Genomic DNA, 12,733 nt, shown 5'->3' with positions numbered 1-12,733 from the left:
TGGCCGCGGCGGACCGGCCGGCGGGGCGAGGGACGCCGGGCGCGGGCCAGACGCCGCTGGGAGGCGGGGGTGGGGGCTGGGCTGTCCCTTGGATCGGCTGGGCGCGCGCGCAGCCCGAGGCGGGGGCGCTCGGGGGTGGGGGGCCGCCCCTCCGGAGAGCGCGCTGCGCTGGGCCGCGGCGCCTCCGGGAGCGGGGAGGGGACGCGCGGGACCGTGAGCCTCCCTTCCCCCGGCTCCTGGCCGGTGGAATAAAGAATCAGGGGCGGCCGGCGGCCCACCCCAGACGGCCGGCCACCTGCTGTCTTCTCTCGCCCTGCTGTTTTCTTTCCGACTGCTGGAAGATGCTTTTGTTTCTGAGCCAGCTCTGATGACTCCCTCCCCCTCGCTCCAGGATCCTGGGGCGCCGTCAGCTCGCTGGGCAGAATAAAGCGGGATACCCGCCACGTGTTGAATGCGGGCCGGGTTCGTGCGGTTGCGCACGGGCCCAGAAGCTGCCCGCGTGAGGCCGAGGCGGGATGGGAGTGCCGTTCCGTCCACCCAGCACTTGGGTCCCTCCCGGGCCTTTGCCGCACTGGGGAAGGAGTGAGGGAGGTGGGCTGGGAAGGGCCGGCGGCTGGGACCGTGTGAGGTCGGGCACTGAAGAGGTGTAACTGCAGCATCTGCCCGGGACTCTGACGCCACTCCCTCGCCAGCTGTTGTAGTTCTGTCCTGGGGGTCCCTCCTTTCATTCCAAGCATGCCTGTGTGTCTGTCTTTCCTCTTAGATCTAAAATCTGAAGCAGGTCTCTCTGGCTCCCTTGTTAACGACTCCGCAGCACCTGCTGACCGTGGGGCTCGGAGTCAGACCCGGGCCTTCCTCTCCTGGGCGACAGCACCAGCTGGCTCCCCGAGGTTCCCAAACTTACAGGAGAGGAGATCCGCTCAGAAGTGGGGGGATCTGTGAGGGCCAGCGATGGGGTGCTGGATTGAGGCTGGCGCAGCTCAGGGAGGGCCTCCCTGACGAGGTAGCACTGAGCTGAGCTGGGCGGTGGAGCTGGGAGGGGCTGTCCGGGCAGCGGGCATCCTGTGCAGAGGCCCCGGGAGGCTGAGCCAAGGTCAGCAGGGCTGGAGCACCTTGAGAACATTGCTCCACCCCGTCCCCACCTCCGTGTGGGCCTCATGGGGCCTCAGCCAAATGGGGCCTTCCTCTGAGGCCCTGGACCTGAGCATGGGGGTCTGGCAATGGGGAAGAGTTCCAAACGGGCTGGACAGATAAATTCTAGGGTTCCCATGACCACTGAGAGGCGGCCTGAGGGGAGGAAGTGGCGGGAGGGTCCTGTACCATTCCCAAGTCTTTGACCTGGATGACCGACTAGGCAGGTGGGTGTCACCTTCCCTCCCAGTGGGTGGGAGGTTTGGGGGGTGTGATCTGGAATCCATGGTGTTTTCTGGAATGTGGGTCTCTGGCCTCTCCACCTACTGGAGCTCCTGCTGAAGCAGGCAGCTGGGCAGGAGCATGGATAGATTTTCCTAATTCTCTCAATGCAGAGGGAAGGTAGGGCACGAGGGCCTTGAGTCCAGCAGACCTGGTGTGGGGTCCAAGCCTTGTCCCTAGGAACGCATTGGCCTCGATTTCCTTGTCCAGAGAGTGGAGGAAGGGAGTGTATTCTTTGCAAGATTGTCACCCCACAAATTGTTACCTGGGGGCTGACACATCAGCCTGCAGCCATGTATTTTCTTTGTGAAAATAATCTCACTGTGACATTTTTTGTCCAGGCAGGAGGTTGAGGATGTGCGGGAAGTTAGTACCCTGATCTCGGGGATAATTCTTTGGAGGGGTATAGAGTAGGGAGGATTTCTCCAGAAGATCTCATTTTAGAGGTAGAAGTGTACTCAGGAAAAGCAGGAGGGGCTTAGCGGAGCAGCCCCCTTCCTTGGGGCAGCCGTCTGAGGTTGTACCTTGCTTGCTGTTGGGGCGTCACGGGTTTTGGGCCTCACTCTCATCGGTGCCCGCTCACTGGTCCTGGCGACCCTCACAGACGGGAAGCCAGGCTGCGCTCAGTCCTGCATCCATCTCCTGGCCTGGGGATCAAGGCTGGGTGGCGGCTCCTCACGCCACAAGCTGCTTGATGGGCCAGCCGCAGCTCTCCGTCCCCACGCCTCTAGCTCCTGGTTTGTGCCCTCCAGCTTAGGCCCTACTCCCAGAAAGGCCACAGTGCACTTTTATATAAATCCAGGGTTGTTGTTTTCAATAAACCATCAGGGACATTTTCCTGTGTCGATGCTGATCTGCAGAACCTTTTTTTGAAAGTTGAGATATAGTCCACATTCTGTCAGAAATGTGTAGTCTTGAGTAGTTTTTTAGTACATTCACAAAGTTTTGCAGCCATCACATCTGTCTAGTTCCAGAACATTCCATCACCCCAAAAGGAGCCCTTTGTTCATCAGCATCACCCCTCAATCTCTCCCCCAGCCCCTGGGATCTACTCTTGCACCTTCTTTTTTTTTTTCTTTTTTTAACAGCTTTATTGGGATTACGGTTCATATACGTACAGTTCACCCATTTGAAGTGTACAATTGAATAGTTTCTAGCATATTCACAGACAGGTGAATCCTCCACATTTCCCTCACCCCAAAAGAGCCCCAGACCCTTAATCATCAGAGCCTTGTACCCCCAGCCACTTACCTGTGCTCTTTGTCTATTTGCTGTTATGTAGCTTGGCAGGGGGGACTAGAGGCAGAGAAAGGCTGGCGAGTTTCATGGGGTCCTCTCCTTCCTCTGTGGCCATATCCGACCCCAGTTCGTTCCTGCTGTCCTGGGCATGTAGGCTCAGTGTGTGCATGAGCCAGCACAGCACGATGGAAAAGTGCATCATCCTGAAGGCAAGAGTCAGGGGCTCTGTGTGCTGGGCTTCTGGTCCTAGCAGACAGAGCCAGGCCTAGGGGAATCGCCTGGCTTCCAGCCATGGCCCTGCTTGTCCAGAGGTCCTGGTGGGGATTCTAGAGGGGAGTGCAGCTGGCCGCCATGTAGGTCCTGACGTTGGAGGGGAGGGGGTTTCCTTCTGGCTGTCCCAGCTTCCATGCTGCCCTCCGTGGTCCCTAGAGGGGCTTGGGGGGCAGACATGCAGTTGCTGAATTAGAGGCTCATCCTAGAGATTTTTCAGGGGAGATCAACAAAATCAAGCACTTTTCAATCTCAGACTGATGAGCTGTTACTGAGAGCGACTGCTTGTTGAGTTGGTAGCAGTGACGTGTTTGGAGAGGCCCCGGGCCCGTTGGGTCCCACACAAGTGCTTTTTCTAACAGCTTGATGGAGATGTAGTTCACATACCGCACAGTTTAGCCACTAGAAGTGTGCGAGTGAGTTTAGTGCATCACAGAGTCGTGCAACCTTCACCAGGGCCAACTTTAAAACATTCCGTCAACCCAAAAAGAAGCCCCGTCTTCCTTAGCGTCACTCCCCACCCCTCCCCTCCTGGCCCCCCCAGTCCCCTTCCCGTCCGCGGATGAGCCCGTTCCGGACGTGTCACCCACGTGGACTCACACCCCGCGTGGCCTTCCGTGTCTGGGTCCCCCCCTGAGCGTCGTGGGCTCGGGGTCCGTCCCCGGGGCCGCGCGTGTGGGCGCCTCGCTCCTGCTCGCGGCCGCGGGATGTTTCCACGTGTTTGTCTGCTCACCACCTGATGGCCGAGTGACGCTCGCATGCGTGAGGGACACGCTGTGTGTCTCTGTCCCCCCACCGGTGGACACTTGGGCTCTGTTCACCTCTTGCCCTCGATGAGTCCCGCTGCTCTGAACACCGGGGTGTCGTTTTGCATGAACATGTTCGTTCTCTCGGGTAGGTGGGAGTGTGGGCTTGCTGATCAGTCCAGAGTGGCTGCAGCAGTTGGCGTTCCTGGGCCTGTGCTACTCGTTTGTCGTGCAGTCTCCCTGTGGGTCGGCATCGTTAGTCCCCTAGAGAGGTGGGTGGCCTCTAGGCTTCAGAACACCTGGTTTTGGATTTCCAGCAGGTCACACCTGAGCAGCTATTTGGGGTCCTGGCCCTGAATCTTAACGAGGTTTCACCATCCGCCCCCCCAGCTACGATACCCTAGTCCCCAACACGGTACCCAGGAGGAGACTGTTAGGGTTTGTCCCTCAAATACCTGTTATCCTGGAATCCTTTCTTGAGAACACAGCCTAACTGTGTTTCTGAAATGTCAGCCAGGCTCCCGGAGCTGGGCCCCAGCCTTCTGCATCAGGGTGTTGATCCCTGCTCTCAGCGTTGGGATCTGCTGGGGGCTCCAGTCGGGAGGTGGCACTGGGGAGAGGGCAAGGGTTGGCCCAGCACACCCTGCCCGCCGCTGACCCCTCTCTGTCCACAGCCCCAGTGGGAAGAAGTTCCGGAGCAAACCCCAGCTGGCACGGTACCTGGGGGGTTCCATGGACCTGAGCACCTTTGACTTCCGGACGGGCAAGATGCTGATGAGCAAGATGAACAAGAGCCGGCAGAGGGTCCGCTATGACTCGTCCAACCAGGTCAAGGTAAGCTCCAGGCCTCTGGGGGCGCCTGGCCGGCTCCGTCGGTGGAGCATGTGATCCTCGATCTTGGCGTCATGAGTTCAAGGCCCGTGTTGGGCATACAGGTTACTTTAAAAAAGTCCAAAAATTAAGGGGCACCTGGGTGGCCCAGTAGGTTGAGTGTTCAACTGTTGGTTTCAGCTCAGGTCATGATCTCCAGGTCCTGGGATCGAGCCCCCTGTCGGGCTCCCGGCTCAGCAGGGAGTCTGCTTCTCCTGCCTCTGACCTTCCCTCTTGCTGTCACTCACGCGTGCTCTTTTTTTCTCAAATGAATATATAAAAAAAACCTTTTTTTTTTTTAAAAGATTTTATTTATTTATTTGAGAGAAAGCATGAGCGGGGTGGGGGGGAGACAGAGGGAGAAGCAGGCCTCCCGCGGAGCAGGGAGCCCGACGCGGGGCTCAATCCCAGGACCCTGAGATCATGACCTGAGCCGAAGGCAGACACTCAACCCAGTGAGCCACCCAGGCACCCCTAAATAAAAAATCTTTAAAAAAAAAAAATAAATCTTGGCGTACCTGGGTGGCTCAGTCGTTAAGCGTCTGCCTTCGGCTCAGGTCATGATCCCAGGGTCCTGGAATCAAGTCCCACATCGGGCTCCCTGCTCCGCGGGAGGCCTGCTTCTCCCTCTCTCTCTTCCCCTGCTTGTGTTCCCTCTCTCTGTCTCTCTCTGTCAAATAAATAGGTAAAATCTTAAAAAATAAATAAAAATGTAGAAAAATCTCTTAAAAAATTAAAAAAAAAACAACCCTGCTTTTGGGTGGAGAGAAGTTTCCACAATTCAGTTTATTTGCCGGGGTATTAAAGTCATAACTATTTGTTGAGGGAAATTTGGGAGCTACAGAAAAGCAGAAGGAAGGAAAGAAAGCATCTTCGCTCAGTCCCTGGGAGAGGCCACAGGCCTGCGCTCCCCGGCTGTCCCCGGTGTGCCTGTCACGCTCCCCAAACCTGGCAGTGCGGGCATCGCTGCAGGGGCCTGGAAGGCAGCCCGTCTGCAACAGCTGATGGGCCGCCCACGGGGGCCCAGTGACACTGCGTCCACCAGTCTCTGACTGGGGGGGGCTCTGGTCCTGGCTGTGGGACAGCCCCAGCAGAGCCCCACCATGGCCCCACCGTGGACAGCAAATAGGGCCTGGGCTTGCCGTCGCCTCCAGCCCTGGGGGTGCCTTGGCGTAGGCTGGTGACCGAGGGACACGGGCTCTATTCCCCAAAGTCCACGGGGAGGGGTTTCCTCCGCTGCTGGGGAGAGCCCGCTGAGGACCCTGGGGCTGCGGTACCAGCTTGTGTGTGTCTGCAGGGCAAGCCCGACCTGAACACGGCCCTCCCCGTCAGGCAGACGGCATCCATCTTCAAGCAGCCAGTGACCAAGATCACCAACCACCCCAGCAACAAGGTGAAGAGTGACCCCCAGAAGGCCGTGGAGCAGCCTCGGCAGGTGAGCCCGCGCGCCCCACACACATTCCCAGGCGAGGTCGTGGTGGGCATAGAGTGCTGCCTTGTGACCTGCCTCTCAAGAGCCAAGAGCTCCCTGTGCTTTTGAGTGTGTTTGCAAATGCCCGGGAGATAGCTGGCATGCAGGCACTGGCCGGAGCTGGAGGCTGTGGGGCTGCTCCCAGGGAGGCCCCGTGTCATTTCCAGCCCCCTCGGTGGCATCGGGGTCGTCGCCATCTAAGTAACCGCTCAGACCTGTGCGTCTGCCCCCATGCTTAGGACGTGCCTCTCCGCACGCTGTCCCCAGAGTCCCGTGGTGCTGTCTGTGGGTGCGAGCCCCTTGTACCTGCAGGGCCTGCCCTGGTGCCGGGCCACGGTGGGGCCTCTGGGGGCCTCGCAGCTCAGCCCTGCTGGACGGTGGACTTCTGTACTGAAGTTTCAGCGTGAAGGGGGCTTCGCCTCCCCCGGGTTGTGCCATGTTTTGGGAACCATAGACCGTGAGCACCGACGGCAAGGCTGAGGTCCCGGGTTGGGGTTTCTCTGGCCTGGGAGGACAGGCCTGGCGGGAAATGCCACGGGTCCTACTGCACCCTTGTTCCCAAGCGGGTAGCTCTGGCACGTGGGGGTCAGAGGTCGTGCTGAGACTGCTGTCCCGCGTGTGGATGGGCCCCAGCTGTCGTCGGGACCGGCCAGGGCTGCCTGTCGTGGGGGCACGTCCATCAGCCTCATGTCTGTGTGTCTGGTGGCAGCTTTTCTGGGAGAAGAAGCTGAGTGGCCTCAATGCCTTTGACATCGCCGAGGAGCTCGTGAAGACCATGGACCTGCCCAAAGGCCTGCAAGGTAGGCCCGGGATAGAGGGGGACCAGGCACAAGGAAGCCAGCGGTCTCTGCAGTGCGGTGAAGGACCGTAAATAGCGCGCCCTGGGCCGAGCGCCACGCTCCTGCTGGGCTGGGAGGAAGGACAGGGCTCCGCCCGTGCAGCCTGGACCCGGGGCCCTGGTCCCCCAATCCTGGAGGCCACCCCACCTGTGTTGCGGCTCCCGAGCTGTGTCGGGGGCCCTGCAAAGACTGGCCTGTGTGTGGTTTTGCTCCCACGCCGCGGAAAGGCCACCACACTGTGACGGACGGGCACGGCTCCTGCTTTTGTCAAGGGCCTGAGCGCCTGTAGCGGGGAGTTGGGAACGAGACCCGAGGCTCAGGGGGAGGCCTCAGGTGCCCAGTGGTGACCACCCTCCTGTCCCTGGTAGGCGTGGGGCCTGGCTGCACGGATGAGACCCTGCTGTCGGCCATCGCCAGTGCCCTGCACACCAGCACCATGCCCATCACCGGGCAGCTCTCGGCCGCCGTGGAGAAGAACCCCGGGGTGTGGCTCAACACGGCCCAGCCCCTCTGCAAGGCCTTCATGGTGACCGATGAGGACATCAGGTACTGCCCTGCACACCACCCCCCCCCACCGGTGCCTGTGGCCGGCGCGCCCCCTGCCGGATGTGAGCGCTCCTGTCTCCCCACCGTCCCACTTCACTGCTGACACTCTCTGGGGCGCGGGGGCTCGAAGCGGACGCAGCCACAGCAAGGGCGGGTTTGAAAAGCATCAGCAGGAGCTTTCCCGCGAGTCTTGGTTCAGAGCAGGCCAGGGCCGAGGCGGCCTGCGGAGGGGGTGGGAAGCGTCCTAGCTCTGTAGGAACGTTCTCGGGAAGAGAAAGTGGTTCTTCACCTACATGCACAGGCTCACAGTGTGGCCTGCTCATCCTCGGGCACACGAGGCCTGGCAGGTGCCTGGCCAGGGGGCTCGAGAGTGGCATGGGACGGGCGGGGTGGCGCCAGACGTGCCAGAGGCCCCGAAGGCCAGCCCGAGTTTAGGCTGGACCCTGCGGCCGGTGGGCCCCGGAAGGGTTTCCCAGCTGAGCCAGGGAGCAGGTGCAGGAGGGTCGGGGCAGGAGGCATCCCCGAGCTGGAGTCCTCTGGGAAGGCATCCTGGTGAGGAGATAGTTGAATCTGGCAGCAGGACAAGAAACATCTAGGAGCTCTGGACAAGTGGAACCTGTGTTCTCTCGACTGAAGCGTCAACGCACGGCTGAGGTCAGAATGAGTTAGGGGACTTTCTGTGGACCCCACTCAGAGAAGGGGCTGGAAACACAGCAGCCGTGGCCAGGACTGGCTTACAGGTGGGGTCGTAGGTGGGCGGGCTTCCTCTGTCGGGCCTGGGGCTTGGAAGCCGTGCGGGTACAGGAGAGAGCCCCGTGCCCTGCACGCGGAAGACACGGAATCGCCCACAGGCCCGCAGAGGATCTCATGTCCGGGGAGTTGGGAGTATAAGAAAACACAACCGTCTGGAAAGACTAGCGGGTTTTTAAAGCCAAGCAGAACGTCTAGAAACAGGAAAAGCCACAGAAAGGAGAACCTCGTGTCGTGGGTTAGGTGGTAGATTTGGTCTGGGTGGGGGGGTGGCTGCCAGAAGATGGGGCCGACGTTTGCCAGGCCTGGCGACAGACAGTGCTGGTTCGTGTTCCCGTTCTGGTGAGGGTCTCGGCCTCAGGGAGGGAAGGCCGGCGGCTTTCTGGACGGCTGTAACAGAAGGCGAAAGACCCGAGAAAGCCGTTCTCCGTCTAGCATTCTCCAGCAAAATCCCCTCACCCACCAGGAGACTCACCCTGGCTAGCCGCGGTGACCGAGCACCGTTGTCCACTTTCTTGCAAACCGTGCTCAAGCGACAGGAAAGGGAGTCAGGTGTGCACGTGCGCTGGGCCCCAGCAGGTGCTAACTGACGCGGCGGTGCCTGCAGGGGGCGCCGGGAGGGGCGGCAGCGGAGGGGAGCGGGGGCCCCCACCTCAGTGTCGCCCCAGCGGAGGTGGAGTGCAGGGCCCAGAAGCTGAGCCAGAGGCCAGCTCGCTGTGCGCGGGCCATTCTGCACCCGGGATGAGGGGCGAGGGCAGAGGACGCTCCCAGCGTAGCCCGTGCGTCCCCAGGAAGCAGGAGGAGCTGGTGCAGCAGGTGCGCAAGCGGCTGGAGGAGGCGCTGATGGCTGACATGCTGGCCCACGTAGAGGAGCTGGCCCGGGACGGCGAAGCGCCGCTGGACAAGCCCGGCGCCGACGAGGACGAGGACGAGGACGAGGACGAGGACGAGCCCGACCAGGACCAGGAGATGGAGCACGTCTAAAGCAGGTGCTGGCTGGCCGGGTGGGTCCCAGGCCACAGCTGGTGCTTAGACGGTGACCGTGGGGACGAGGGCTGTGCCCTGTGCAGGGCGGCAGCTGTGCTGGTCCCCCGGAGGGCAGCTCCCAGTCAGGGCGCTGATGGCGCCCTCTCCCTGTCTTTCCAGAGGCCCCGTAGAGCCCTGCCTGCAGGGAGCCTCCTGCAGACTCCGCCTTCTCCACGCTCGGACCACGCTCTGTGGCCCGGCCCAGGACGATGGCGGCCCCTCCTAGGCCCTCCCAGGCGTGTCCCCTCCCCTGGGCCCACGGGGGCACGGCTGGAGGGCAGCCCCTGCCTGACGGGCCCCCCACGTTGGCTCTTCTCTGAAGGGCCTGGGTCCGGAAGTGTCCGCCGGCCCCGGGCCCGCCTGCAGGAGGCCCCCCTTGGAGCTGTCACTCCACCTGGACTCGGGGCCGGCCTCGTCCCCACGGCCGCATCACACAGGACGGCTGCCACCAGGCGGCCTGCGAGGGTCCCCAAGGGGCTGGAGAAACAGTTTTTGGAACAGTCCCACCTCCCGATCCCCGCGTGTGAGGGATGCCATTCCGGGGTCCGCACGTCAGCCCTCCAAGGAGGGGGTGCCCACCAGCGGGCGAAGCCGCCACGGCTCGGAGCTCATCTGGAGGCAAACGGCACAACCCAGACGTTGTCCTTCAATAAATCCGTGACACAAACGAGGCTGGACGTCCACATAACTGCTTAGCCTTTGTGTTTGCTGCACGTGGATGCGAACTCTCGCCTTTGTGTTGGGAAACCTCACTGTCCACAGCGCGGCCGACCCGGCCTGAGAGTCAGTCAGCCACCGGCGACGGCGAACTGCTCACGGCCGACTCACCAGGCCGGGGCTCCAAGGCAGCTGGGCCGTCGGCCAGCCTCCCTTCCCCTCCCCGTGTAGCGGGGACGGGGACGCCCAGCGCTCGGGGCCAGAGCTGGTCCTGGGCCGCGGCTCCTCCGAGGTCCCATCTTGGGGTGCGTTCTGTGGCCCGGCGTTTCCAAGCACCCGGTGCCCAGAGCAGCGGTCTCTGGGGAGCTCTGGGCGCAGGGGGCGTCGGAATCGTGGTCCTTCATCCCTGCCGCCTCCTAGCCTGAGTGCCTTGGGTGAGGGGTGCCCTCCTGTGTCCGCTCGGCCCTGGCCCGCAGCCGGAGACCGTCGGGAAAGACCTGGGTCGCTGCCTGTGTGGCTGTCACTCCGGCTGATGCACAGGGTGGGGGCGATGGCGGGAGCCACCTGCTCGTCCGAGGACGCTGGCCCGGCACAGCACATTGGCAGCATCCTTCCAGTCAAAGCACAAATCCTCCAGAACCACCCACGAAGGCCGTCTGAGTGCGCGTGGCCAGCGTGCTGGGGGGGCCGGGCCACCACGGGCCTCGGGAAGGCCTCTCCCCTGAGGCCACACGTCGTCCTGCCCTTCACGGAGGCCGCAGCCGCTGAAGGAGCTCCGTCTGGGGCTGGCCCCTGTGTGGGCCTGAGGTCCAGGTGCCCGGAGCCCTGCCCAGCGGAAGGGACTGCGGGGCCCGGGAGGCACCCTGTCCTGTGGGCGACCGTTGAATAAAGTCATCTCGGTGAGTGTGGTTTGGAGCCTTGCCTTAATTCAGAAGACCCAGAGCCTTTGTGTCCAGGGGAGATGGACCCCCGCCCGGGCCTTTGGTGCCTAGTGTCCTACTTGTCACCTTAGCGTGGGCTGGGTGATGGAAGGGGACCCAGGGGACCGACTGGCCTTTCCCAGGGAGGGTGGGGTTCAGCTCCCAGCACCTTAGTGAAAGAGCTGGTTTGGCCAAGGTTTCCAGAAGATGTGGAGCCCCCAGGGCCCCTTGCTGCCCGGACTGGAGGCCCCCACGTGCGCTCCGTCCCAGCTGTGCATTGTGGGGGTCCTGTGCCAGGAGCTCAGGCGGGGAGCCCCCCAGGGCCAGCACTGGCGAGACGATTGGGAAGGGGGCCCGCATGACAGCGCCCCTACCGTCCCCGGCGCCCGGCCACCACCTGCCCTGCCTGGGGCCCCCTCTACTCCACGCCCCTGCCACACGGTCGCTCCACAGGCTTGGGCTCTACCCTGCAGTGAGCGCCGCCCTCCTGGAGGGGGCCCAGCTCCCAGAGGGGAAACAGGCTCAGGGTAGCAACTTGCCTGGGGCCGCCAGCTGGAGAGGTCCAGCCTGGCTGAGAACTTGGGTCTCCCCGACTCCAGGCCCACAGAGGCCCTGAGGGGCCGCGAATCTCGGGACCTCAGAAGCTAGGACAGGGTCCAGCGTCCCAGCCCCATAGTAGGGCCCTCCAGCCCCCAGAGCCCATCCTGACCCTGAGCTGGGGTCCCCCACGAATCCTCTCCTCTCCCTAGAGGGATCCCCGGCGGCAAGGGCCGAGGAGGGGGCTCCCAGGCAGCCAGGTCACCCGGTGCGCCCAGCTCCAGCATCTCCCAACGCCACCTGCTGGGTGCCAGGGTTTCAGCACCATCAGCTCCGATGTCCACACCACAGACCAGAACCACCCCCATGTCTCCACCTGGTGCCCAGCCGCCCCCACTCCAAGGCAGGCACAGAGCTTTCTGAACCATGCTGCACCCCACCCCGCACAACAGTCCTGGGACACCTCATCTGTGCGAGCCTCCCGCAGCCGCTGCGACAGGTCACGGCCAACTTGGCCACTTAAAACCACACGGATTGACTCTGACAGTTTGGGTTCAGAAGTCCTCAAACCCCGGCGCAGGCAGGGCTGGTCCCCCTGGGGCCCCCCGGAGACCCAGCTCCAGCCTTTTCCTGGCCCGCGGCCCCCCTCCATCCTCACCGCCAGCAGCGCGGGGTCTGCCCATCTCTGGGACTCCCACCCTCTGCCTCCCCCTCGTGAGGGCCTCCTGAGGACGCCGGGCCCCCCAGGAACCCAGGGTCACCCCCTCCTTGGGGGCCCTGACAGGGTCCCCTCTGCCGTGTGAGGGGACATGTCCACAGGTCTTCCCAGGACAGGGATGTCTTTGGGGGACTTAGTTGTCAGACCATCTTACCCCGAAGATAAGATTCCTTATCTCTTTGGGCAGCCCGCAGCCTTGACCATCTCTTCCTTCCTTCCAAGCTCACTCCAGCCCCCTGGTCTTCGTCCATGTTGTCCCTCAAGGGGAATGAGCAGTTGCTACAGAAGCCCAGGAACGGGTCGAGCTCAGGATCCACCAAGTTTGAGGAGGAAGGGACCCTAAGGGTGACCTAAGGCAGTGACGCGAACAGAACAGGTTGGGAGATTACTGATCGAGACCTGGCCGGATGGGCTGGAGCGGAGGGACCAGCTTGCTCAGATTTCTAGAACAGTCCAGTGGGATGGCCACCAGCCACATACGGCGATATCAGTTTCAATAGGTTACAACTAATTAAACATCCCATTCCTCGCACCCAGGCCTGGTGGCTACTAAAGCGGACACAGCACATGGAGAACGTTCCATCATCTGGAAAGTTCTATTGCCCAGTACTGTTCTAGAACAGGGACTCTCAGCCTTTGCTGGGGGGGGATGCTCAGACGCTGCTGTAAGATCAGGTAAGGCTTGGTCCAGATTCAGGCACTTAAAATGTGGAAATAACCCCAGGGTCTAT

General features: G+C 62.1%; 1 protein-coding gene across 1 annotated transcript; it reads left to right on the top strand.

Moving 5' to 3' along the window:
* Positions 1-2,837: 2,837 nt before the first annotated feature.
* MBD3 (methyl-CpG binding domain protein 3) lies at positions 2,838-9,578 on the top strand. Its single transcript, XM_021705535.2, has 8 exons — positions 2,838-2,861; positions 3,761-3,816; positions 4,343-4,502; positions 5,836-5,973; positions 6,719-6,809; positions 7,217-7,394; positions 8,936-9,133; positions 9,291-9,578. Exons 1-7 carry the CDS (start codon positions 2,838-2,840, stop codon positions 9,126-9,128), a joined length of 840 nt encoding a protein of 279 aa, XP_021561210.1. The 3' UTR covers positions 9,129-9,133; positions 9,291-9,578.
* Positions 9,579-12,733: the final 3,155 nt, after the last annotated feature.

Source organism: Neomonachus schauinslandi, chromosome 1 (assembly GCF_002201575.2).
Source record: "Neomonachus schauinslandi chromosome 1, ASM220157v2, whole genome shotgun sequence".
Taxonomy (NCBI): domain Eukaryota; kingdom Metazoa; phylum Chordata; class Mammalia; order Carnivora; family Phocidae; genus Neomonachus; species Neomonachus schauinslandi.
The sequence above is the reverse complement of the archived record's forward strand: the minus strand, read 5'-3'. Positions and strand labels throughout refer to the sequence as shown.

Coding starts and splice junctions, on each gene's coding strand:
- MBD3 (XM_021705535.2), top strand. CDS start 2,838: ATGGAAAAGTGCATCATCCTGAAG. Junction 2,862..3,760: donor AAAAGTGCATCATCCTGAAG/GCAAGAGTCAGG, acceptor GCCCTCGATGAG/TCCCGCTGCTCTGAACACCG. Junction 3,817..4,342: donor GAACATGTTCGTTCTCTCGG/GTAGGTGGGAGT, acceptor CTCTGTCCACAG/CCCCAGTGGGAAGAAGTTCC.